This window comes from Pipistrellus hanaki, assembly GCF_964339955.1.
Source record: "Pipistrellus hanaki genome assembly, chromosome: 2".
NCBI lineage: Eukaryota > Metazoa > Chordata > Mammalia > Chiroptera > Vespertilionidae > Pipistrellus > Pipistrellus hanaki.
In genome coordinates, this window is record NC_140504.1 from 342638 (window position 1) to 368646 (window position 26009).

A 26009-nucleotide genomic window follows, 5' to 3' on the forward strand; every position below is an offset into this window, starting at 1 on the left:
TGAACTTCCGGCTCGAGGCGCGCGCACGCGCACAGCAGAGCAGCGCACAGGAAGTGGCTGCTGCCGGGCTGCTGCCGGGCTGCTCTGGCTTCCGCTCCGTCGCCTCCCATTCGCGGTGGTGAGGAGGACGGAGCCGGCCGTGCGGAGCCCGCGAGGAGCGCAGGGATGGGCGCCGTCGCCGCGGGTAAGTCGTGGATTGGCCGCGCGGCCTCCTGCGCCCGGGACGCGAGTCTCCTGCCGGCCTCGCTCCCTGCGCCGCGGCCTCGCTCGGAGCGCGGGTCCCGGCCTCCCCGGCGCCGCGGCCTCGCCGGCCTGGTCCTGTCACTTCCAGGAGCTGCCCGGTGAGCTGTGGGTGCTGGCGCCCCCTCGCCCCGGGAGCCCGCGGTTCCCGAGGATGGCGGCCGTTGCGGGGAGAGGGCTGGGGCGCGGGGGAAGCGGGCCGTCACCTCGGCGACCCTGTGCTCCAGGGTCGGACCCCAAACTCGGCGCCGCGGACCAGACCTGCTGACAGCAGTCCAAACGCTTCCATGCTTTTTAAAGAAATATATTTTTCTTGATTTCAGAGAAGAAGGAAGTGGGAGAGAGAGAAGCATCCATGATGAGAGGGAGTCATGGATCGGCTGCCTTCTGCACACCCTACACTGGCGATCCAGCCCGCAACCTGGGCTTGTGCCCTCACCAGGAATTGAACCCTGATCTCCTGGTTCAAAGGTCGGCGCTCAACCACGGGCCACACCAGCCGGGCCTAATAAGAGTTCTTGATGTTTTACAGCTGACGGTGCCCACGGTACTCCCTTCCCATGACTCACTAGATGCCCTGTACAGCTGTCAAAACTTTACTGCGGCTGTTTCCGCAGCACTGAAGTCACCGCCACTCCAGTCACAGCTCCTCCTTCCAGTTTCCCTCAAAGCAGTTCCGAGAGCTCCGCCTGCACGCGAGGCGCCAGCATTCTCCACGTGGTTGCTTCGTAGCTCTGCACCCCGTGATCATCCTTAGTCCATCAGGTATTTCCATGCGCGAAGTGTTTCTTGAGGACCTACTAACACCGTTTTAGGTAATGCAGCGGCAGTGCCTAAAACCGCTCCTTTTCTGGACCTTTAGATCCCAGGTGGAGAAATCGCACATGTCCAGGTTGAAGATGCCCCCCCTCGGGGTCAGAGGCAGGTGTTTGGAGGGCACCCAGGATTGACTGGGTGGGAGAGAACGGTCTGCTCTTGGTTCCATCTCTGACGCCCTGTGGTTCACCATCTTGTTGTTGAGTTTCCTCCTCTAGTGAAACACTCAGTGTACAGAGTTGTGGTGAAACACCAATGGGATGGTGATCATGAAAGGGCATGTGATTACTCTTCACTGGTTCTTTTTGATAAGTAATGAGGGTCAGGATTGCAGACCATTGGGACAACTTGTGAAGGACCCTAGTGCAGGCTCGGGAATGTGGAGCCTGTTAATGCTTTCAGTCAGGAGTGATGTGATGGAAATGGCATCATGGAAAGATGTTTCTGGTGCCAGAATGCAGCACAGGTTAGAGGGAGTTTGACTGTAGGCAAGAACTTGAGTGGTATTTTCCCCCCTAAAATCTACAATTCTAGATAAGTTATGTTAAATGTTATCTTTAGGGCAAGAAAACATAACATAAAATATACCTTGTATTATATATACCTGTATACTTTGTATTCTTTTGTTAGTTTATTTACTTACTTTGTAAGCTTGTTACATTTTAGATTATCTTTGTAAAGGTTAACCATTACTTGATGTGGCACTAATTTTTCATAAAGGCCTTTTGAATTACTTTAATTACACTAAACCAGCGGTCGGCAAAGTCAGTCAACAGAGCCAAATATCGACAGTATAATGATTGAAATTTCTTTTGAGAGCCAATTTTTTTAAACATAAACTTCCTCTAATGCCACTTCTTCAAAATAGACTTGCCCAGGTCGTGGTATTTTGTGGAAGAGCCACACTCAAGGGGCCAAAGAGCCACATGTGGCTCTCGAGCTGCAGTTTGCTGACCACTGCATTAACCCATTAAGAGCTAAAAGAGGTATACTTGTAAGACGAGACTTGGTGACAGCTAAGTAGCAGAATTAATTGGGAAGTGTTTTCAAAACATATGTTCCAAGTCTAACTTTACACTAATGTAATCAGAATTTTAGTAAGTATGCCAGGTCAGATATTCAGTGATTAAGACACTAAGCTATTGTAATGTATGTTAAGTACAACTTTTCAAAATCATTACTATTATTTAAAGTTATGTAAATACTTTCAGTACTTTCAGTACTTTTCATATATACAAATTTTGCATTGTTGCCTAAGGAGGTGCTAGATTTGTCATAGTATTCCAAACCAACTTTATAATACAAATATTTGACAATGTGATTATAATAAACTAGTGGCCCATTGTAGGAAGATTCCTGCAATGGGGCTTCCTGCTGGGTCTCTGCCCCGCTTGCTTCTCTGCAGCTTCGCCCCCTTCTGCAGGCTTGGCTTCTTTCTATGCTGCCTTGATATGCAAATTAGCCACCATCTTGGTTGGGGTAATTTGCATGATCTCCCCAGTTGGCTGGTGGGTGTGGCTTGTGTAGCAGAGTGATGATTAATTTGAATATTACTTTATTATTAGGTTAGATTATTGTATAATATCCATATATGGTAGAATTCATATAGGAAATCCTAATGTGGGAAATGCAGAACAATTTATCCTTGTTTTCTTTTTTTGCCTGGTAATTATTTTGCAAACTTTCTAACTCACTTTAATAGTTTGTTTTCAGAATTATTTATAATTTTTCTTAGAGAAATTATTGATTTAATTTACATAGACCTCAGAGCTAAGAAAGGAAGCTTAGCCTGGCCAGCATGGCTCAGTGGTTGAGCATCAACCTATGGACCAGGAAGTCACAGTTTAATTCCCTGTCAGGGTACATGCCTCGGTTATGGGTTCCATTCCCATTGTGGGCCATGCAATAGACAGCCACTTAATGATTCTCTCTTATCATTGATGTTTCTATCTCTCCCTCTCCCTTCGTCTCTGAAATCAATAAATATATTTTTTTATTTTTTATTTTTTTATTTTTTATTTATTTTTATTTTTTATTTATTTTTATTTTTTTTAATTATATTTTATTGATTTTTCACAGAGAGGAAGGGAGAGGGATAGAGAGTTAAAAACATCGATGAGAGATAGACATCGATCAGCTGCCTCCTGCACATCCCCTACTAGGGATGTGCCTGCAACCAAGGTACATGCCCTTGACCGGAATCGAACCCGGGACCCTTGAGTTCACAAGCCGACGCTCTATCCACTGAGCCAAACCGGCTTTGGCTAAATATATTTTTTTTTAAAGAAGAAAGAAAAGCAACTTAGAAGGGAAGGACATTGTCTGTGTGCCACGCATTCCACGTGTGCTTAGAGGTTGAATCCAAATGGTGTTATGTGCCGAGACTTCAGGTCTGTGTAAGAAGACCTGGGTTCTCTCCTAACCTTCACATTTATTAAAAACCTATTTTTTGCTCTAACCTGTTGGCTCAGTAGATAGAGTGTCGGCCTACGGACCGAAGAGTCCCAGGTTGGATTCCGGTCAAGGGCATGTACCTTGGTTGGGGGCACATCCCCAGTAGGAGTGTGCAGGAGGCAGCTGACTGATGTTTCTCTCTCATCGATATTTCTCTCTATCCCTCTCCTTCTCTGTAAAAAAATCAATAAAATATATTTTAAAAAAAATAAAACTTTTTAAAAAAATGTATTTTTATTGATTTCAGAGAGGAAAGGAGAGGGAGAGAGAGAAACATCAGCTACAAGAGAGAATCTGTTTCCTTCACGCCTCTAATGGGGATCGGGCCCACAATCCAGTCATGTGCCCTTAACTGGAATTGAATCTGGGACCCTTCAGTCCTCAGGCCAACACTCCATCCATTGAGCCAAACCAGCCAGAGCTATTGAAGACCTCTTAAACCTGATTAAGAGTCTGTTTTGTAAGCTAGGAAACCAGTGTAGTACCTTTTAGTCTCTCTACTTTAGAGTTTTTATTGAAAAGCACATGATAAATGTGAATGGTCTTTATAAATGACTAGAGGCCTGATGCACAAAATTCATGCAAGAGTAGGCCTTCCTTCCCCCGGCTGCTGGCACCAGCTTCCCTCTAGCACCCAGAACCTGGGCTGGCTTCCTTCCAGCTGCCTACAAGCATCAGACCCTGGCTGGCTTCCCCTGTCCTGTCCCAGCTTTGTCAGGAAGGATGTCCAGAAGATGTCTGGTCTAATTAGCATATTACCTTTTTATTATTATAGATAGTATGTGATAAACATGTAAAATGTTATCTATGGCTGAGTTCTTTTACTGTCTCAGAAAAGTATAAATGACTTTTTTTTTATCAAGTTAACTTTATCTTGTTTTCTAGATTGTTATTTTGTGTCAGGAAGTAATCCATGAAGTGCCAACATGGGAAAGAAACGGATAAAGGAAAAAATTGTTCCAGTTGATGATTCTTCTGAATCTTCAGGTATATTTTACCAATTGAACCTTTAAAGTGATATAAATGGCCATTTTTTAATGTGTAAAAATGGGATCGTCCTAACTCAGTGGATAGAGCTTTGGCCTGCAGACTGAGGTCCCAGGTTGGATTCAGGTCGAGGGCACATGCCCAGGATGTGGGCTTGATCATCCCCAGTATGGGTGAGCAGGAGGCAGCCAATCAATGATTCTTATCATTGATGTTTCTCTCTCTTTCCCTCTCACGTCCTCTCTGAAATCAATAAAAGATATATTTTAAAAAATTATTAAAAAGGGATTACATTATTCTGTAATTTGCATTTTTTTAAAATAAAATTGATTTCAGAGAGAAATTGATTTCAGGTTGGGGATCGAGCCCGCAATACGGGCATGTGCCCTGACTAGGAATCCAACCTGGGACCCTTCGGTCCACAGTTGACACTATTCACTGAACCACACCAGCGAGGGCTGTAATTTGCATTTCAACTTAATGTTTTTATCTAGTACACTAGGGGCCCAGTGCACAAATTCGTGTACCTTGAAAGGAACTGTGGGCTATGAGGCTGCGGTAGACATAGGAGCAAGTCCTGGCCCATCTTCTGTACCCCCGTCGGGTCCCTCCTGCTGTGGTACCCTCACTTTCCTCCCCTCCCCTGTCCCATCTTTCTGGCAGCCCTACTACCTGCTGCCTCTGTTCCCACATGCTGCAGCACAGCCCTGCTAGCACCCATTGATGGCATGGAGCGATCAATGGGTGCTAGCTGGGCTGTGAGCTGGGCCAGTGTCAGCAGCAGAGGCCAGCTCTGGGCAGGACCGTGATGCGGAGCAAAGAATTCTCAGTAACCACCAGAGCCCCAAAGACAGCGACCAGCACCCCACCTTGGTCTGGTGCCCCTGCTCACCTCCACCATCCCACCACGGCCAATACCTGCCATGTTCTGTGCATGCCCCTGGTGGTCAGCGTGTCATAGTGACCAGTTGTTTGGTTGTTCAAGTTGTTCAGCCATTTGCTATATTTGCATACTAGCCTTTTATTATAAACGAAACATCCTATATTGTCATTTAACAGTTTTCAACATTTTAATGGCATGATTAGTCCATTGATAAGAAAGACTATGAGTTCATAGCTCATGTCTACTATCTACAGTTTGAAACTTTCAGTGGCTGCCGTCTCCTCTCCTTGTGCTGCTGTAACGTACTTTGGGATTCCTGTACATGTACTTGTTTTCCCGCCTCTCCTGCCAGAGTGTGAACTCCTCAGTGAGAAGAGCTGAGCTTGGTTCTTCTGGATCCCTGGCACCTGCCTCAGCACAAGGCCTGCTGACTGAGCAAGCACCTCTGCAGATGTTTAAAATAAAGAGGATAATCAGTAGCTAATGGCCTAAATGAAAGGAAGTGGTTAAATTCATCGAAGTGAATGTATGTAGGACTATAGAAATAGCAAAATTCCAGATTTCTCACATAATCAACTAATATTCAGATACCAAAAAAATGTTACTTTTTCAGATTATCTAACAATTTGTACCTAGGATAAATTCATATTTGAAGTTCAAATGCAAGGTAAGCTTTGAGATTCTCTGAAGAAAGTTGTATTTTATCTCATCACTCGTGTTATTTGTTTTAATAGAACCCATGTGCAGACACATTAGAAAAGGATTGGAACAAGGTATTCTGAAAAAGGCTTTAGTGAATGTGGAATGGAACATTTGCCAAGATTGTAAGACAGACAATGAAGTGAAAGATAAATCTGAAGAAGAAGCAGAAGAAAACCCTTCAGTTTGGCTGTGTCTTAAATGTGGCCATCAGGTATGCTTAGATGTTGGTCGTTGTGGGATTTCACAAACAGCTTGCTTTGGAAGGTGTTACCTAAGTCCTGGGTGGCGAGGAGGATGCCAGCTCACAAAGGCCATGTTCCCCAGGGAGCACGTTTGTGAGATTTAGGTGGTTTCCCGGGGTGTGTTTGCAGTGTGTCTTCACCAGGAAAACTGTGAGGGAGGCAGGATTAGGCTGAGGGAGAGCAAAGAGGCAGACCTTCAGGGCTTCAGCTAATCTCAGGATGAGCCGTGGTCTTGGTACCTGTGCATAGACCAGTCCTTGGACGTGGGCTGCCCTTGGTGTTGGGAAGGTGGGGTGGGGAGGCCACCCTTGGCCAGGCCAGTTTCCTTTCTCAGGATAATTCCTGAGGATGGACAGACCGAGCTGTGAGCTGTCAGCAGGCCGCTGGGAGAAGAGAGTACCTTGATCTTGTGGGTGGGGGTATTGGGTGGCAGAACAGCTCCCAGGTCAGGGTCTCATAGGCACCTGTGCTGGTTAGGCCCAGTGTTGCTGAGTGGTTGAGGAGGTCACAGGGCACATGCCTAGGTTTCGGGTTTGATTCCAAGTAGGGGGCATGCAGGAGGCAGCTGATCAATGATTCTCTCTCATCCTTGATGTTTCTATCTCTCTATCCCTCACCCTTCCTCTGAAGTCAATCGAAATATATATATATATATTTTTTTTTTAAATGTAAAAAAACAAACAAACAAAAAAACACTGAATGATTCCAATATCACCTGGACCTCTTCTTTACCCTTTTATAACCACACTTTCCTCCTCCTGTCCTCCCCTCAGGCAGCTACTAGTCTGTTCTCCATTTCTAAAATTTTATCACTTAAAGAATGCTATACACCCCTGGCCGGTTTGGCTCAGTGGATAGAACGTCTGCCTGTGGACCAAAGGGTCTGAGTTCAGTTTTGGTCAAGGGAATGTGCTTTGGTTGTAGGCTCCTCGTTGGCCCAGAAGTGGTCAGGGCTCATGCAGGAAGCAAACAATCGATGTGTTTCTTTCCCATTGATGTTTCTGTCTTTCACTCTCTCTCCCACTCTCCCCAAAAACCAATGGAAAAATATCCTCGTGTAAGGATTAACAACAACAAAATAATAAGTAAATGTAATAAAAGTTACTCTGTTGTCAGTATTTAAAAAAAAATGACTATACAGCCTGGCTGGCGTGGCTTAGTGGTTGAGCTTCAACCCATGAACCAAGAGCTCACTGGTTTGATTCCTGGTCAGGGCACATGCCCGAGTTGTGGGCTCAATGCCCAGTTGGGGGCAGGCAGGAGGCAGCTGATCAATGATGTTTCTATCTCTCCCTGTCCCTTCCTCTCTCACTAAAAAAATCAATAAAAACATTAAAAATAAAAAATGTTATATAAATGGGACCATATCATATACAACATTTTTGGATTGGTTTTTCACTTACATAATCACCAAAGAGGATAGTGAGCTAGAAACATTGATGAGAGAGAGACATCGATCAGCTGCCTCCTGCACACCCCCTACTGGGGATGTGCCCGCAACCAATGTACATGCCCTTGACGGGAATCGAACCTGGGACCTTTCATTTGGAAGATGATGCTCTATCCACTGAGCCACACCAGTTTCGGCTCACCTGCTGTCTTAAGACAACTCGTTCTTAATGTTTCAGTTGATTTGCAGTGGTGATATTAAGTTTCAAAATTAATGTCAAATTTAATTCATTTTAGACTTAATGTTGAGTGGGATGAACTAATCAGTAGTGTTTTATATCATAGTTAGAGGATTAGAAGCCACTGACAAATAGTCCCCCTCCAAAGTGTACTTTAGCTGCACTGGAAACCACCCATCACTGTAGTGCTGTCCATGGGAGCTGGCCTGGTGCAGGCAGACGCACAGTCCAGGTGTATTTCTTAGCAGGGACTCAACCAGCTGCAGGCAGGAAATGCATGATCTTTTACAAATCAGACTTTAGATCTTGTGGGTAAAAACCTCTCATTTACTTGCATACATGCATAGCCCATGGGCATAGAGAACAGACGGTGGGGGGTGGAGGGGGTCAGTGAGAGGAAAAAGAGGGACATCTGTAATATTTCCAACAATAAAGAAGAAAAAGAGAAAGTTACTATGAGTTTGGAGCTATTAAAAAAATCTCATTTGCTTGTTCAATTAATGCTATTGACTTCCCTTTTTCTAGATAATTTTGATAATAGAAAGACTAACTCATTATTTGTGCCTTCAGGATTTACGGTTCAGGGGAGGATGGACATAAACATTATGTCCATCTTTAATATAAGGTAGAAAGTAAGGAATGCCACCAGGAATTTACACCAGTTTGATAGGAGAGTATTCACTGGGAGAACATAAGTTTTTCCTCTGGAGTACAAGCATAATAATTCTTCTGAGGGAGGTAGCCTTGGAGTGTGATCAGAAAACTGGGTGGGATTTGAGCAGAGGCAGTGGCCGTAAAGGGTTCCGTGAAGGGAATCACGGGAACAAGATGCTGTTGGTTGGGAACATGCCGAGTGTGTCAGCTGGTAGATGTACGCGGACAGGAGGATGGACCTGAGCCTGGAGAGCTGGTTCGGTCAGGGTGTCAGGTTTGTTGACTAGGGCTTTAAGAGCAATTTATAATCTTTGAGTTAAACATATAAACAGAGCTTTGTTTTATGAACATTAAACTGAAAAAATACATATGTGAACAAAGAGGTTGAAGTTAGGAAAATACTATTTCTGAAGCCGATACAAAGTCCAAACTAGACCCAATAAACGACTGCATTGGCATGGCGGTGGGGACTGGAAGGGCAGGCTGCAGGGAAGGAGCACTCCTGCTGCGTGGTTTTCTCCACGCCGAGGTCTTCACAACATCGAGACTCTTTAGAGCCTAACATTGTGTTGTCAAAATGTGAACAAGGCAGAATTTCTCGAGCCACTTCTTGTTATAGAACATGAATTCCCTCCTCTTGGGTGAACTTCTGTGGCCCTGACACTGGCGATGCTGGTTCCCTAGGGCTGCGGCAGGAACTCCCAGGAGCAGCACGCTCTGAAGCACTACCTGACACCAAGGTCCGAGCCCCACTGTCTGGTGCTCAACTTGGACAACTGGAGTGTATGGTGAGTTTCAGCTTCCTGGCTGGAAATCCTTGGAGAAGGGAGGTATTGGGCATGCTAAAGGAGCAAGAAAGTTAACATTTTGTGTTTGTTTAAACCCACCACTTGCAGAAGGCTGGCGACTGGTGTTATGAGAAGTGTCTGCTTAGTGTTGCACTAGTACAAAACTTGTAGCATGTAGGAGACTAGGAGTCCTCATCCTTGTCTCTTGCTTATGATACTGTGAAGCGTATGATTGGTTGCTTTTAGTTTAACAATTGGAACACCAAGAACAAATTCCAGACTAACAGGGTAGAGCAAAACTTTGGCAGTGAAATTACATGGCAATTTTCACATCGTTTTTTTTTTTTTTTTTTAATATATTTTATTGATTTTTCTTACAGAGAGGAAGGGAGAGGGATAGAGAGCTAGAAACGTCGATGAGAGAGAAACATCGACCAGCTGCCTCTTGCACATCCCCCTTTGGGGATGTGCCCGCAACCAATGCACATGCCCTCGACCGGAATCGAACCTGGGACCTTTCAGTCCGCAGACCGACGCTCTACCGCTGAGCCAAACCGGTTTCAGCAATTTTCACATCTTTCTAAGCACTTACACAGCAATGTTCACGGAACATTATCTGACAAATAGAGGCCTGATGCACAAAATTCGTGCAGCATTAGGCCTTCGCTGCCTGGGCCCTCACAGCCCTGGCTTCATCCGGAAGGTCGTCTGGACGGCTGTTTGGCCGTTCGGTTGATTTGCATATTAGGCTTTTATTATTGTAGATAGATTATAAAATTTGTTAATTTTGATGATGTAGGCTTGTATTTTGAACTATGCATAGAGAAAACTTTTGACTTTAATGTTATAAGTAGCCATTTCGAGTACTATTAGTATGTTTGTTTGGGGTATTTTTCACAGTGTTTATATGTAGCCATAATTTGGGCTTATGTTATTAATAGTAAACCAGAATTAATATGGACAGTCTTCTTTAAGAAAACATATAAGTTTTATTTTTATTTTCTCTAATAAAACAATTTGATGGTTATACACTTTGGATTCCAGGAATCATAATTTGTGCCCTTTTTGGTTGATAGTTTGTCACTTTTTTCTCTGTGGTCTTTGGGACACAGGTGTTACCTATGTGATGATGAGGTCCAGTATTGTAGTTCAAACCGATTGGGTCAGGTGGTTGATTATGTCAGGAAACAAGCCCATATTACAGCTCCAGAATCAGGTAAAAAAAAATCATTTGTTTCTTAATAGATACTGTAATGTTGACTTATATATCTTTTGATATTTGAATAATTTACTGGACTACCCAGTATTGCATATAGTTGAGTAATATTAATTATGGTTGACTTTAAACTATGAGACTATTTTTGGTTTAAGGATGTAAAACTGAAAATATAGATAATTCTAAACTGTTAGAATTAGAAGGGAATCAGAAATAACCTAGTTCCCTGTGATGAAGAGTCTGGTCTCATTGATGAGCAGTCATGCCCTCCCTGCACAGGGGCTTAAGGTCGACCTGCTTTATTTTAAGACTTACATAACATATATATATATATATATATATATATATATATATATATATATATATATATTATTGATTTCAGAGAGGAAGGGAGAGAGATAGAGAGATAGAAACATCAGTAATGAGAGAGAATCATTGATCCCCCTTCTGGGGATTGAACACACAACCCAGGCATGTTGCCCTTGACTGGAATGGAACCTGAGACCCTTCAGTCCACAGGCTAATGCCCTGTGCACTGAGCCAAACCAGTTAGGGCAAAATTGACCTGCTTTAGACTGAACTTACTCTTGTTTGGATGTTATAAAAGTAAAGTACTTGTAAGTCCTTCACAAGACCAGATACTTTTCAGCTATTTTTCACACATAATTAAGTTAATTGGGTGCTGTGCATCCTTAGCTTTAGGTCTGTGCAGGTTTTTACAATCACAGAAGTGTCTTTGGCAGAGCCACAATTGTTTGTTCCTAACTTCAGGGTGCGTTTTTGAATTCATTACAAAATTTATTTCATGTCTACATTCTTTACTTGATTGCTCTGTATTCCAGTTGCACAAGGTAAGATATACTCATTTGTAGAAAACTTTGTGCATTAACAAAGGGGTTTTTCCTGAAAAGCATAGCCTGTTTGGCTTTATTTGTCAGACTAATGCTCACCTCAGTTTTGAGTATTTTTTATTTACTGGTTTTTCTCTCTCGATGGCAGTTTACTTATATTTATTAGAAAACATTTAAAATCAAGAGGTGGCAAATAATGATAGTGGGTAAAATTCACAAACTCTAGTACTCCGTCCTCAGTGTAACTTTGCATTTGATATGGCTATATTACACATTTTGCTAAATCATTTTTTCTTTCTTTTGTTTCCTAAAGCAGCAAAAGATAATGGTAACATGGAACTTGAAAATAAAAAATTAGAAAAGGAGAATAAAAATGAACAAGAAAGAGAGAAAAAGGAAAACATGGCTAAAGAAACTTCCATGAATTTTACTTCTCAAATATCTGTGAAAGGACTCAGTAATTTGGGGAACACTTGTTTCTTCAATGCAGTTATGCAGGTGCCAGTGTTAATTTTCCTCCTGTAAAAATCTAGGATCTCCCTCTTTGTTACTTCCAGTATTGAGTTTTTTTGCCTTAAGTAATTTATTCCCATGTTTTCAAAGAAAACTCAAGGTAGTACTTACTTTGCATGTCAGTAAAACACTGCTGAAGGGTTCAAAACATGACCCCTGCCCTCAGGACTTGCCGTTGGTGGGGGAGTGAGGGCACGGCTAACCCTGGACAGAACAGTGGGTGCATGGGCAGAGAGAACCGTGGTGGGGGCGGGTGGTGGAGAATGCCTTCCCAGGGGCTGCTTGTGCCCAAAGTGGAAGTGCTGATGAGCATGGAGAGCGGGGGGAAGAGCATCCATTGCCTGTTTCCTGGATAGAGAGTCGAGATTGCAACGTTGGGATGACTTTATGTTTGGATCAAATGGGTTAATTTGTCTTGCAACTTTCCTTTTCCATCCTACATTCCAGAATTTGTCACAAACACCAGTGCTTAGAGAACTACTGAAAGAAGTAAAAATGTCTGGAACCATTGTAAAAATTGAACCGCCTGACTTGGCACTGACAGTATGTACTTTAACATTTTCTTTATAATCACGAATTTTCCTCTGTGAATGTCCATATTTTAAGTTACTTTAAAGCATTGATGCTCATTTTCATCATTTTTGTTTGTTGTGTCTTAGGCTACCAAGTTAATGACTTTCAGACTAACAGAAAGTATAAGGAACCCCCACCCCCATTTCTTTGTTGCTGCTTTGCTGTGTCCTGCTGTGCTCTCGTGTGTGGCTTCCTTCTTGGGAATGTTGGGGACGTTTGTGAGGCCCTGGGCATACAAAATTGTAGCCACATGAATTCCACCTTAGCTTTTGCATTAGGTCTTTTGCTTCTTAAGTATTCTAAGTCCCTGATCATATAAAACTAAACCAGTAGAACTGAATTCTTCATAAAATAGTCTGTGACAGAACCTTTCTACATCTGTTGATGTGTATTTTGAACTTTTCAATAGCTCAATCAGGCACATTGACAGTATAGGTTAACTAGTTACATTTCACTAAAATAAGTGATTTCTAAATTGGAATGATGAGAGTATTTTTTTGTTCCCATCTTCAGGAGCCCTTGGAAATTCATCTTGAGCCTCCGGGCCCTCTTACGTTGGCCATGAGCCAGTTTCTCATTGAGATGCAGGAGACCTCCAAGGGAGTCGTGACCCCTAAGGAGCTCTTCTCCCAGGTCTGTAAGAAGTGAGTATCTGCGCTGTGGGTGCCTTCAGTGCCTGAGTCAGATGCTGAGAAATTCGATGAACATTTGTAGCACACATGAAAGCATCGACTCTTGCATCTGGATTAAATACCATGTGCTCTGTGTGACAGTGACATCTGCCACCGGTGGTGTTGGACTACACAGAAGTTTTAAGAAACCAGAGCACATCGAGATTTGGGATATGATCCTAAGATTTTGTGGAAAGAGTTTCCCATTGTAGTGGACTCATCATCACTTTTCTCTTTCTCTGTTTTCCTCTCTTCTGTAGAGCAGTGCGCTTCAAAGGCTATCAGCAGCAGGACAGCCAGGAGCTGCTCCGGTACTTACTGGATGGGATGAGAGCAGAAGAACACCAAGTCAGCATGTTTTATAACCTCCTCTCACTCACTCTCCTGTCCTTCAGTATCTTAAGGGGCATTAAAGCAGTGAAAGTAGTCACTGAGGCCATTGGATCGGCAAGACTTTTCTGCACCAGCCTTTTCGGTCTGGCTGTCATTGGAGTGATGACGAGCATTAGAGATGATGCTCCTCCTCATGATGCTCTGTGTTGTGTGACATTCCAGCATCATGTCATTCGGGGTTCTGTGGTCCCGGCCGCACCCGTGAGCTCCAGTTCCCCACAGCACCTCGCTCTGATTCTGAGTGGGACTCTGTACAGCCTCCCGAGTCGGGGAAGCACAGTGGCCTCAGTAACAAGTAACGTCGGGTTGTCCGTGTTGTGTTGCTATCACGTTGATGAGCCTTAGGGCTTAACTCTTTATGTCAATCAGCGGGTGGTAACATTGGTTTTGTTGTATGTCATTTTGCTTAAAGTCACAGAATCTACTGACGACGTTAGTAAAGATTTACTATACATTAACTCACTTTGTATGAGTTGGGACATTTGTCTCATTTTAAAGTTTTTGTTACTTACCAGGATTGAAAGTAATGTACTTGGGGATGTGAATATAATTAGTAATAATATAGTGATTTCAGCTAATATTTATTTTGCTCTTACTTTATGTCAAGCACTGTGCTTAGTATTTTATATTTATAGCTTAGTCTTCACAGTCATTCTGCAAGGCAGACGTGGTTACCCTCCCCTCGCTCCTAGATTCTGGAGCTAGACTGTAGGAAGCCTCAAGCCCCTAGGGATTGGTGGGCTGTCCGGCTGGAGTCTGTCCCTCTGGCTCTCAAACCGTCCTGCCTCTAGGACGAAGCTCGGTGGTCTCTGCACAGGAGATGGGCCTGTTCGGAAAGCTTTGGTTTGATAGGTTAAAATTTTGAAATGATAAGATAGTGCCTTTTCCATGGGTTAGTGGTTTTATAAGTATAATTCTTTTTAGCTCCTTGAATTAATTTTAAAAATGTGACTTTAGAAATATTAATTTTTATTCAGTAAGTTTGGAGAGCTAATTCTTGATCACTTTCTTGACTTGATCACATATTTTCTAAGGAAAATAATTATAAAAATTTAAATTTAATAGTATGCATATATTCATTTTATTACTTTTAGAGAGTGAGTAAAGGAATTCTTAAAGCATTTGGTAATTCTACTGAAAAATTGGATGAAGAACTAAAAAATAAAGTTAAAGGTAATGTTTGACTTTTTGAACTAAACCACTGTAGTTGAGTTCCTCTGCCCCTAGGTGCAGATGCTTGCACATGTACTTTGCATCCAGTTATTAACATACTTTCTCTTTATCACCATTGACCTTTAAAGATTGTTCAGTACTTCAGAGATGGATATTTTACAAAAATTAAACTTCTGACGTATTCTTTTTATGAAATGTTATAGTGACATTTACAAAGATGGAGCTAAGATGACATGACTATTTGATTTTCAGAAGGTTAAACTTCTAGTTAGCAGTGGTCAGTGAAGTACACTTGTCTGCGTGAGTTGGCAGGAGCTGGGTTATATTGTGGAGCCAGCCTCGCTCTGACTGTTGTGTGACAGGTAGCGACCTGGCCTCGGTCTGTCTTGGAGCTTGTGAGGTTGGGACTCTGCTCTGCCTCCTGTCGCCACAGTCGCCCCCGCTGGGTGCTGAGCCCTGGAAATGGGGTTGGAGCAACTGAGGGGCCACATCTTTATTTTCACTTACTTTGAATTAATTTGATTTAAATGCCCACAGGACCAGTGGCTACTGTATTGTAAACCACAATTTAGAATCAACAGATAGCAGCTCTTTGCCTCTGTGGTGCCCCTAAGGGGCCTGGGTGGTGACAGAAGGACCTTCCTGCTGTCACTGTCCATCACAACATGTGTTTCTGTATACATCGGCAGCTGCTATTTGAACAAAGTATGTAAGTTTCATCTATTTAGAAAAAAGGGTGGCCAGGTAGTAAAATTATTATACGTCCCCTTATACCAAATTTATCAAGATTATTTCTGGAACATAGAAAAATAAAAGGAGGAATTTGTCTGAGACATTTTCCTTAAAGTTTTTCCTTGTTTGTTTTGCTCTGGGTGTAAGGAACTCAGTCTGAGCCGCCTCAAAGCAGGTCCCGTGCATTGTCGCCAGCTTGCTGCCAGTGTGGAAGGGAGCGGGTGTCGTCCAGCTTGCTTGTCTGCCTGCTTCTCTGTGGAGACATAAGCACAGCGTCTCCCTGCCCTGCACAGCTGTTTTCCACTAACTTGGTCTTGGACGAGAACTTTTTCTTTTCCCCGAGATGTGACTGTGAAATTTGTTGTGCTCAAAAGTGCAGTATGTGCTGCTGATTATAGCATAAATAAAACCATGGTAATTTTGTGAACAGAGAAAGACAAGCCTGAGACAGGAAATTAAAAAGTAAAATTTTAGGGCTAGAGAGGCGAAGAAGTCGATTTTGTAAGTGTAATGACACATTTCCTCCGTGCAGATTACGAGAAGAGGAAATCAGTGCCGAGTTTTGTGGACCGCATCTTCGGTGGGGAGCTCACGAGCACAATCATGTGTGACGAGTGCAGAACGGTGAGTGGCGGTCGTGCTGGGGACTCACTGCCAGCTGTGCGTTCACAGAGGCTGCGCCACAGCCGTCCTCGGCGCCACAGCCGTCCAGGCGCCGTTCGCTGCTGGCCGGGCCCCTTGATATCGGAAGTTGTTCCCGTGTTCTGCTTCCCTAACCCACAGTGCTCAGTGCTGTTTTTTTCAAAGATTAGGCCCCGCCACCAATCTTACTATTTGATGTTTACAGTGAATCTTTTCCTTCCTTTTACTTTTCTTTTTTGGTTGGTTAAGGTCTCCTTGGTTCATGAGTCTTTCCTTGACTTGTCTCTACCAGTTTTAGATGATCAGGTAAGACCGTTGAGTTCATTTTATTTAAGTAGATCGTTTTCCTGTGTAGATTTAATGGGGGAGCCTTGTCACCTTTTCCAAGTGTGTACATCACTAGCCTGTGGATAATTTTTCTTAAATAGTTGGATAAAGAATGGGGTAAATACTTTATTTACAAAAAAAGAGAAGACTGTGTTTGGAATTCTTTATAGTTAAATTGATTAGTTTATATGTAAAGATGTATTTTCTTCATATTAAAAGTTACTATTTATTTTCATTATTTAAGACTAACCACAAATGCCTTACAGTCCTAAGTTCTTAGATGTTAATAGAGACTATCTCAGTTTTAAGCCATATGAATTTGGTTTCTAGTAGTAGGAAAAAATGTTATGAATTTTGGATAAATCATTATTCAATTAAATATGAATCAGGGGTCCTTTTAATTAAAGTCTTACAAATTTATTTTCTTTCCCCAAAACTGTCATTTCCATGCAAGAAAAAAATGAGTAAAAAGAAACACCTACATTGGGACATGGAGATGATGGGACAAAGTGCAGTTGGAAGTGGACAGGCTCCATCGGGCTGCGGCCTGTGTAGAAGGCCGTGTGCTGCCCGCCTGCTGTTGCCCTTCCAAGTGGACTTACTTTCTTACTGTGGGCTTGCTTGTTTTGTTGGGATATGAAGAGTGCTATTTAGTGTTTGAGATGACCAAATTTTGTCCTGGGTATATTTTTAAACATTGTGGGTAATCAATTACTGTAAAATAGGAGTAGAAAAATATTTATGTAGCATGAAGTTTCTTTACCAAATGTAAAATTTTATTTTTGGCCCATTTTTTCCCATATTTTAAGAGTGGTAAGAAAAGTATTAATGATAAAAATCTGAAAAAGACAATGGAGAATGACAATAAAGATAGCGAGGAAGAAAAAGATAACGACACTTACATGAAAGAGAGAAATGATATTCCGTCAGGAATAAGCAAGCACTTGCAGAAAAAAGCAAAGAAGCAAGCCAAAAAGCAGGCCAAGGTGAGTCATTGGGAGACGGCCACCCTCCTCTCATTTTCATTTCCCGTTTTGAATGACTGAATGAGTTAGATTGACGTCTTGAACAGGCCTTGTGAACAGTAGCGTTTGCACTCAGGAGTCCAAGAGTAGTTCCCTGCGTGTTCTCTGCTTAAAAAAAGTTTTAGTTCATTTTTAACATTTTTTATTTATTTTTTTTATTTTTTATTTTTTTAAAATATATTTTATTGATTTTTTACAGAGAGGAAGGGAGAGTGATAGAGAGCTAGAAACGTCAATGAGAGAGAATCATCGACCAGCTGCCTCTTGCACACTCCCTACCGGGGATGTGCCCGCAACCAATGTACATGACCTTGACCGGAATCGAACCTGGGACCTTTCAGTCCGCAGACCGACGCTCTACCACTGAGCCAAACCGGTTTCGGCCATTTTTAACATTTTTTAGTTACTTATTCATTGACATCCAAACTTTAAAAATACATTCATGTGTACAAGTCCTCTTGACCGTCCTTTTATGATACTCATAACCACTTCACAAGCTCATGTGTTCTCTGGAGTTTCTTTTGGAAAATATAATCAAATACAAGTATGTTTTTATCTCCTTTTAGAAATTATGCACATGGTTTTGGAATTTGTTTTTTGTTTGTTTCTACTTTATTAGATTATCTTTCCATTTTAGGACACAAACCTTTGTTTTTGTTTTTTAAATATTTTTATTGATTTAAGAAAGAGGAAGGGAGAGGGAGAGAGAGAACAAAACATCAATGATGAGAAAGAATTATTGATCTGCTGCCTCCTGCACTCCCCACAATGGGGATTGAGCCTGCAAACTGGGCATGTACCCTGACTAGGAATTAAACACTGACCTCCTGGTTCATAGGTCAATGCTCAGCCTGAGCCACACCAACCAGGCAGATTGTACCAATTTATATTCCCACCAGCAACATCTGAGACTGATTTTTCTCCTTGTCCTCACGACAGTGTGTTCTCAGACGTCTAGATTTCTGCTCGTCTGATGGTGGCATATAGTAACTTAGTGCACCTTATTTTCCACTTAAAAAAAAAATAAAGATATATATATATATATCTTTATTAATTTTAGAGAGGAAGGGAGAGGGAGAGAGATTGAAATATCAATGATGAGAGAATTGCCGATCCACTGCCTCCCACAACACACACACACACACACACACACCCTCCCCCCCCCCCGGGGATCAAGCCCAAAACTTGGGCATGTTCCCTTGACCGGAGTTGAACCTGGGACCTTTCGGGCTGCAGGCCGAAGCTCTTTCCTCTGAGCCAAACCAGTCAGAGCTATTTTCCACTTATTTTAATATAAGTTCAGCACATTTTTATGTTTTAAGAGTCATTTGTGTTTCATTAAAGTATTCACTTATGTTCTTTCCCAATTTTTATTTTTTTTAATTGAACTTATTGAGGTGACATTGTTTGATGAAATTATATAAGTCTCAGGGGTACAGTTCTACGATACATCATGTGTGTCGCACCTTTCTTTAAGGTGTGACTTTTACTGAAGCACCTAGGAGACCGTTTGTGTCCTGTGCTCCCTTCCACCCCTCTGTTCACGTTAGCCTCACGGCCTGTCCTCTTAGTTACAGCCAGATGGTGACCCTCTTCAGGCAGGACTCTTGATGAAATGCCTTTGTCCCTCAGTGCGGAAATAGGCTGCAGATGTGTCCCCTGTACACAAGGCTTCCTTGCTTCTTCCCTGACTTGGGAACATTTGTTTCCTGAATGTTTCCCTCTGTGTCTGTCCACAGTAGCCCTGTCTCATCAGGGAAACCACCTGAGTTGTGTGTGTAAAGCAAGCATGTCAAACTCAAAGGCTAACAACGGGCCAAACAAGGTTTAAGTTTATGTGGGCCAAAAAATAACAAAAGCTTCAGTTTTCAAAGAAACGTAGGTTTATTTCACTAGAAACATGCTGAATGCAAAGGGCTGAAATAAATGAGTCATCGTTACCATGAAATAATAGAACATTTTAATAAAACCTAATATTTTTCTTGAACATTAACTTACCAGAGACTGAATAACTGCACAATAAGTGTAAAGCAAATAAACCTATTTTTCTTCTCCAAAAGCGAATTATTTCCTGTTGTGCACACCAAACAAGTCGTTCCAAGACCAATGATGTGGCCATCAGCTGCTAAATATTCGCTGCTACAATAGTATTAGTGGAGAGAAATGGTGTTTCTGCACATAAGGGAAATGATGCAACACGATTATAGTCATCAGTCATTATCGAACATTGTAGTTCGTCATTAATAATTATGTATAATTGGACATTGTAAAAATTAAGTTGTGAAATATTTATTAAAACGTTTCTTACATACTATTACCTTGGCTGGGCCACGAGTTTGACATGTTTTGTGTAAAGTGACTACAGGGTATAACAGTCTACTCCTCTGTCGAGAGCACTCCTCTTAGAACAATATCCTGCACATTTTTATTTGTTCTAGGGCAATGGTCAGCAAACTCATTAGTCAACAGAGCCAAATATCAATAGTACAACAATTGAAATTTCTTTTGAGAGCCAAATTTCTTAAACTTCTAATGCCACTTCTTCATAATAGACTCGCCCAGGCAATGGTATTTTGTGGAAGAGCCACACTCGAGGGGCCAAAGAGCCGCATGTTTGCAAGCCACAGTTTGCCGACCACTGCCCTAGTGTGACAGTTGTTTGTTGATTGATAGTTTATTCCTACTTTCAATCAAAGACATTTTCTTCAAAACTTACTTGATCCCTGATAGTAAAGGAACTCTTAGGATCAGTTTTAGGGATAAATTCTTCCTTATCAACTTCATTTTTGATGAACAAGCAAGAGAACCTGATGTGATACATGTACGCTCTTCCTCTCAATTAAAAAAAAAATGTTTTATACTTTTTACATAGAACCAGCGAAGGCAACAAAAAATTCAAGGAAAAGTTCTTCATTTAAATGATGATGTCTGTGCCTTGGACCATCTTGAAGATAATGAGTGTGAGGCTGAAATGTCAGTTCAGGGAGAAGTGGATATTAAGTCCAACCATGTCTCACAAGAGGAAGTTATAAGTAAAGAATATTGTGTTAATCCGAACGACTTGAATGGCCAAGAGAAAATGATAGAAAATGTAACTGACATTCAAAACTTCACAGAGGACGTAGATGTGAAAAGTGTCAGTGTGGATACCGACCTGGAGGTCTTGTCATCTTCTCCCACTGACGGTCCTGGGAGTTTGAACGGTGCCTTCCTGGATGCGGGGGGCGGTGGGGAAGTGGACATTTCTAGGGGTTTCCGGAACCTGCACTTGGATGCTGCTCTTCACCCTGACGACATCCACCTGGAGATTCTGAACGGCAGCCCTGCTCCCGGGACCACGCTGTACGAGTGTGTGGGCCAAGACCCAGAAACTGCTTTCTGCACCCTTGCAAACAGGGACGCGTTCAGTGCTGACGAGTGCTCCATCCAGCACTGCTTGTACCAGTTCACCCAGAACGAAAAGCTCCGAGATGCCAACAAGCTGCTGTGTGACGTGTGCACCCGGAGACAGTGTGGTGCAGCAAAGGCAAACCTAAAAGGTACAGCCCCTCACAGAAAGCACCCTCGTGTGGGGCATGCTCTGCCATCGGAAGGGCACTGCTGCACTAGTGGTGTTAGGACTTGGTGGCACCAGAAAATCCCCCTCCTTCTAAATATTCGAATGGGAGGTCGGGTCACCCCACCTGGATTATAGGGCTTCCCAACATTGTGCCCCTGGACACGTCCCCCCCGGGTGACCGTCCCGACGGGCCGCGGCGGCCGCCTTGCTTCCTCATTTCCCACCAGCACTGGGCTGGCCCTCCCTCCGTGCCCCAGGAAGCCACACTTCAATACCCTCAGGTGCTCGAGGGACATGCCCAGCGCGGTCCTGCGGGCAAGGTTTCCTTAGTCTCCCTCGAGGGACGAGGAGGGGCTTGGGAGAGTGGGACAGGGAATGTGGGTGCTTAAGGGTGCTTGCTAGATAGAATCTTTGAAACTAATTTTCAAGTCTAGTTTCTCATGTATTTACATGTCCACACAGAATAAACTGTGGTTTCCACCATTCTGTTTAGAGCAGGTGTTGACAAACTAGTCCCAGGTTCAGTGTGGCCTGTGCCTGTTGTATGGTCTCTGGGGAAAAGCTTTTCATACATAGATATTTGAAAGTTATTTTATGGTAGAAAACACTAACTTTGAACCTCAGTTAACTAAATGTTCTCTCTCCAAAAGTAATTGCATTATTTTCTTCAGTAAACTCTTACCATACTTTATTACATTTTGAATTCCATCAGTAAAAATTTGTTGAAGTTTTTATCTGATGTATAAAATCCTTGATTGGTCCTTAGTCCATAAATCCTAAAATATTTACCTGGTCCTTTCCAGAAAGTGTACAATTCTGGCTTTTTCATCACAAACTGAATGCCTTAGAGTTCTAAAATGTTCACACTGCTGTATTTTTCCCTTAGGTGAAAAGAAACATGTTTACACCAATGCCAAAAAGCAGATGTTAATTTCTCTTGCTCCTCCTGTTCTCACCCTTCATTTGAAGCGATTTCAGCAGGTACCCATTTGTTACCTGAAATGAATTTTAAACATGTAACACCTGTTTTATTTATGTCTCAACGTAATACTTTTTCTTTGGCTTTCTGTTACTTCTTAATTCTACGTCAAAGAAATTTGAAAGTAAATATATGTTTGTAAGACAAAAATTTTGATTAAGGTGCAAGTAAAGGAGTTGGAGGGTTTAGGCACAGTTCTTCCCGTTTGCTAGAGTTCACATTGCTCTTCTTAGTGATGTGAGCATTGCTGCAACCTTAGTTGCGTGCCCCCCTTAGAGCTGGCCCGCGTGGAGGCCGAGTGCCTCTCAGAAGAGCATTCTGCTCAGTTTTCAGCACCAGACCTCAGGTCTAACGCGCGCTCCTCACTGCCGAAGCAGAAACGTTTCCTCACAGGAGCAGCTCTCCTGTGTGTGTGTGTGTGTGTGTGTGTGTGCGTGTGTGTGTGGCGCACGCGTGCACGCAGCCACACCTTCAGCTCAGTGAGAGACTGAAGTTGGGCGGCAGGGCTGGTGTCCGTAGCATGCACAGCTTGTGCAGGGCAAGAACCTAAACCCACTCCTCTTTTTCAGGCTGGTTTTAACCTACGCAAAATTAACAAGCACATAAAATTTCCGGAGATCTTAGATTTGGCTCCTTTTTGTACTGCTAAATGTAAGGTAGGTACAGTTTTCTTTTTTGTGAAAATTCTTTAAAGGGAAATCATCCTTTCACAAATAGAGCCGCAGCTCACCACGTGTGAAGTTGAGGAGTATTTCGGAGCAGAGTGGACCTTTGGCTCCTGTGTCTTCAGACTTTCAAGGTCTGTGATGAATTGTTTTGAACGTCAGCTTTCAGTTCAGCATTTTTTGAACTCCCATTATTGTGGCAGACGTTGTCTGGGGAACTGAGGGCACAAAACTTAACGGTGAGCAGACAGTAATGGGCAGTCAGTCTGTTCAGTGAGGCTCAGTGTAGATTGGTGCACACGGAGCAGAGTGGCTCCAGGGAGGTTCTGTTGAGTGGACACATCTCAGCCAGCACTGGCCTGGGACTGGTGCGTGAGTGGAGTGGCCATGTGAGGTGGCATGGGACGGGGGTGCAAGCAGTCCTGGAGCTCACAGGGCGAGGTCTGGGGAGTGTGGGGAGCTGAGCTAGGAAGCTGGCTTTATTAGGCGAGCAGTGTGGAGCCACAGAAGCAGGTCCCTGAAGATCTGTGAATTACGTGGGCTCTGCCTGAAGCCTGGAGGCTGGGCTTTGAGGAGGAAACTAGAGGCAGGGGAACTAGTTGGAAGGCTGTTGAGTTCAATCTGTGGATGCTGGGCTTAAACTAGGGCAGGAGAAAAATTAACCAGATTTGTGATCCAGTGGCCTGCAAGATAGGACGGAGGCCTTTTCATAAATGCTGAGGGTGACCAGAAAGGGGCGGAGTGTAGATCCCAGGGCCTGGCTGAATGACGGGGAGTGTGGGCAGAGGGAATGCCATACATTGATGTGGGAAACCCACAAAGAGTGGAGAAAGTTAATAGTGTTCTGTTTGGGGCAGAGTTTCAGGCTTAGCCATCAGTGCTAGGTGGTGGTTCAAGCTGGGAGGTGAACGCAGAGCCCTGGCTGTCAGTGATCTGGAGGTGGAAGTCTGCCAGTTTGAATACGCCCGTCTAAGTACATCAGTCTTACTTTATCCACGAAACTTGAATGACAGGAATTCCTCTTCCCCATCTAAACTGCCTGCAGCGGGTTTCAGAGCTGGCAGGTAGTGAATTGCAGTTAGTGTGTCCGTAGGCCACTGCCACTTTTGCTGTAGTTTTGAATACAGGGCATCGGGAATCCAGCTTTTGCTTAAAATGCCATTGCCCGTTGTTCAGGTTCAAGGGAAGGGCCCCATGTCCTTGACATTAGAATATCAGAGAACAAGAGTGGAAAGTAGTACTGACTAAACAGTGTTGAGATCATGGCAAACTTCATGTGCTGTTAACTTCCAAGGGTTGAGACAGGAGATCCTGGGGATAAAGCAGGTAATCCATGAAGAGGTTTGGTTGGAAAGGAAAAATGGCAGATCCTTGAACATTTTTTTTTTTTTTTTTTAAATCTGGGAGACTTAGGTAGGTTTGGAGTCAAGAGGAAAATGTAGACCTTGAAGATACAAAAGGTACAGATCCTCAATATGGGAAGGCCCTGAGAAGGACATGGCATGGCAGGGAGAACAGGCCCTGTGCAGTGTAGGGGAGGCTGTGCCTGCTTCCTGCAGTGTAGGGGAGGCCAGTTTCTGTGAAGGACATCCAAGGACAAGTTTCAGGGTTGTGCAGTCACACTGAGGACCTGCTAAGGGAGGAATTCATGAATGTACTGCCTACATGTACAATGGTTTCCTAGCAACAGCAGCTGTGTGGCTGGTTTGTGATGAACTGATGTGGCCATGCTAGTGTGTGCAGGAGGTTGTGATGCTCATGGTCTCAGATCTCCAACGCTAACAGGCATTGGAACCACCAAGGAATCACTAGGCCACACGGGGTCTGAGCTTCTGTATTTCTAAGCTCTCAGGCCATCCCATTGCTACTGTTCAGTTACAGAGTCTTGGACAGGTTTTGTTTTTATTTTTTTTTAGAATTTTTATATTTATTTACAGAGAGAAAAAGGGGAGGGTTCTTTGGACACGTTTTGTCTGGGACCAAAGGAGGCAGGAGAAAGTGGGACTGGAGGGTCCTGTTAGGTTAATCTGGTGAAGCGAGGCTGGAAGAGCTGTGCACCGAGATTAGACTTAGTCAGAATCTTGAACAGCCTTGAGCGGTGAGGCTACACTAGAACAGCAGGGACAGTACTGAGGGTCTGGACAGTTCCTAAGGGAGGGTGGCTGGATTTGGAGTAAAGCAGCATTAAGTGAAGAGGGGTATTGATTAGAGCTGGGTGTACACACAGCACCACTGGAGGGCAGGTGCTGGTCGAGTGGTTGATAGTGGCCCCAGCTGGAGACACCTGTCCAAGTCCATCCAGCCTGTAACGGGCGGGACTGAGGCTCCAGAGGCAGAGCCAGGCAGAGCCAGCCCCTCATTGAAGTCTGGGGCGAGGGGGGGAAAGGGGAGTAGATGTTTTGAAATGTAGTTTTTAGCAGGACCTAGGATGAGAGTGGTTGAGGCTTTGGGGATTACTTGATGCCAACTCTCCCGAACGAACTTGGGCAGAAGCGATGCCATGGGGTGGCCTCTGGGAAAGGGCCGTGGCTACTTTGTGGGCAGAGTGGGCTTGGCTCAGTGGGCAATCAGATGACCTCTGTGTAGGACACACGGTCATGCGCACATTTCCCGTGTAGAAGGGACAAGAACTAACACGTGAGTCCTGTTGGTTCTACAGAATGTTGCTGAAGAAAGCACCAGGGTGCTGTACTCCCTGTATGGAGTTGTGGAGCACAGCGGTACCATGAGGTCCGGGCACTACACTGCCTACGCCAAGGCGAGAACGGCAAACAGTCGCCTGTCTGACCTTGTTCTCCGCGGGGATGTCCCCCAAGGTGAGCTCTTCAGTTCTGGTAATGTGGCATACACATGGCAAACCAGAAAGTGAAGAACTGGAATCATCCCATTTACACTTAATTTTCCATCTCCTTGGCAGATTTTGAAATGGAGTCAACCAAAGGGCAGTGGTTTCACATCAGCGACAGCCACGTGCAAGCTGTGCCTACAGCAAAAGTCCTGAACTCACAAGCATACCTCCTGTTTTATGAGAGAATTTAAGTTTTTATAACAGCTGTAATAATAATAAACAAGTGAAGACTGACTAAATCATGTTCACGGTCAATTACATCCACATCAGGAGAAATCTCGTGTTGAAATATCGAAGGAACACCTGCAGGTTGACCACAGTTTTGTCCTGTCACCTGTCGTCATGGTGTTCCTTCCTGCTTCCAGGTTCTGGACGGATTCTGGATCAAGTCCTCTGGTTAATGTGTCTGGTGGTTATAGCACATCAATAAACTGACTTACTCTAACAC

The 26009-nt window shown here is 43.6% G+C and overlaps 1 protein-coding gene across 5 annotated transcripts; it reads left to right on the plus strand.

The window, feature by feature from the left end:
• The first annotated feature begins 19 nt into the window (after positions 1 to 19).
• USP16 (ubiquitin specific peptidase 16) lies at positions 20 to 26006 on the plus strand. Of its 5 annotated transcripts, none has more exons than XM_084873533.1 (19): positions 20 to 184; positions 773 to 1005; positions 4396 to 4497; positions 6115 to 6293; positions 9291 to 9394; positions 10507 to 10610; positions 11775 to 11959; positions 12422 to 12517; positions 13061 to 13191; positions 13479 to 13566; positions 14706 to 14784; positions 16049 to 16140; positions 16408 to 16464; positions 17295 to 17471; positions 20383 to 21049; positions 21956 to 22050; positions 22618 to 22704; positions 25373 to 25529; positions 25631 to 26006. In XM_084873533.1, the coding sequence occupies exons 3-19, from the start codon at positions 4437 to 4439 to the stop codon at positions 25750 to 25752; spliced, it is 2481 nt and encodes an 826-aa protein (XP_084729659.1). In that variant the 5' UTR covers positions 20 to 184; positions 773 to 1005; positions 4396 to 4436; the 3' UTR covers positions 25753 to 26006. The 5 variants fall into 5 exon arrangements, with proteins under 5 accessions (XP_084729659.1, XP_084729661.1, XP_084729662.1 ...); XM_084873535.1 differs by having other exon boundaries at positions 11778 to 11959; XM_084873534.1 differs by having other exon boundaries at positions 50 to 184; positions 858 to 1005.
• The last annotated feature ends 3 nt before the right edge of the window (positions 26007 to 26009 follow it).

Coding starts and splice junctions, on each gene's coding strand:
- USP16 (XM_084873533.1), top strand. CDS start 4,437: ATGGGAAAGAAACGGATAAAGGAAAAAATTGTTCCAGTTGATGATTCT. Junction 17,472..20,382: donor AAGCCAAAAAGCAGGCCAAG/GTGAGTCATTGG, acceptor CTTTTTACATAG/AACCAGCGAAGGCAACAAAA. Junction 22,051..22,617: donor ATTTGAAGCGATTTCAGCAG/GTACCCATTTGT, acceptor CCTCTTTTTCAG/GCTGGTTTTAACCTACGCAA.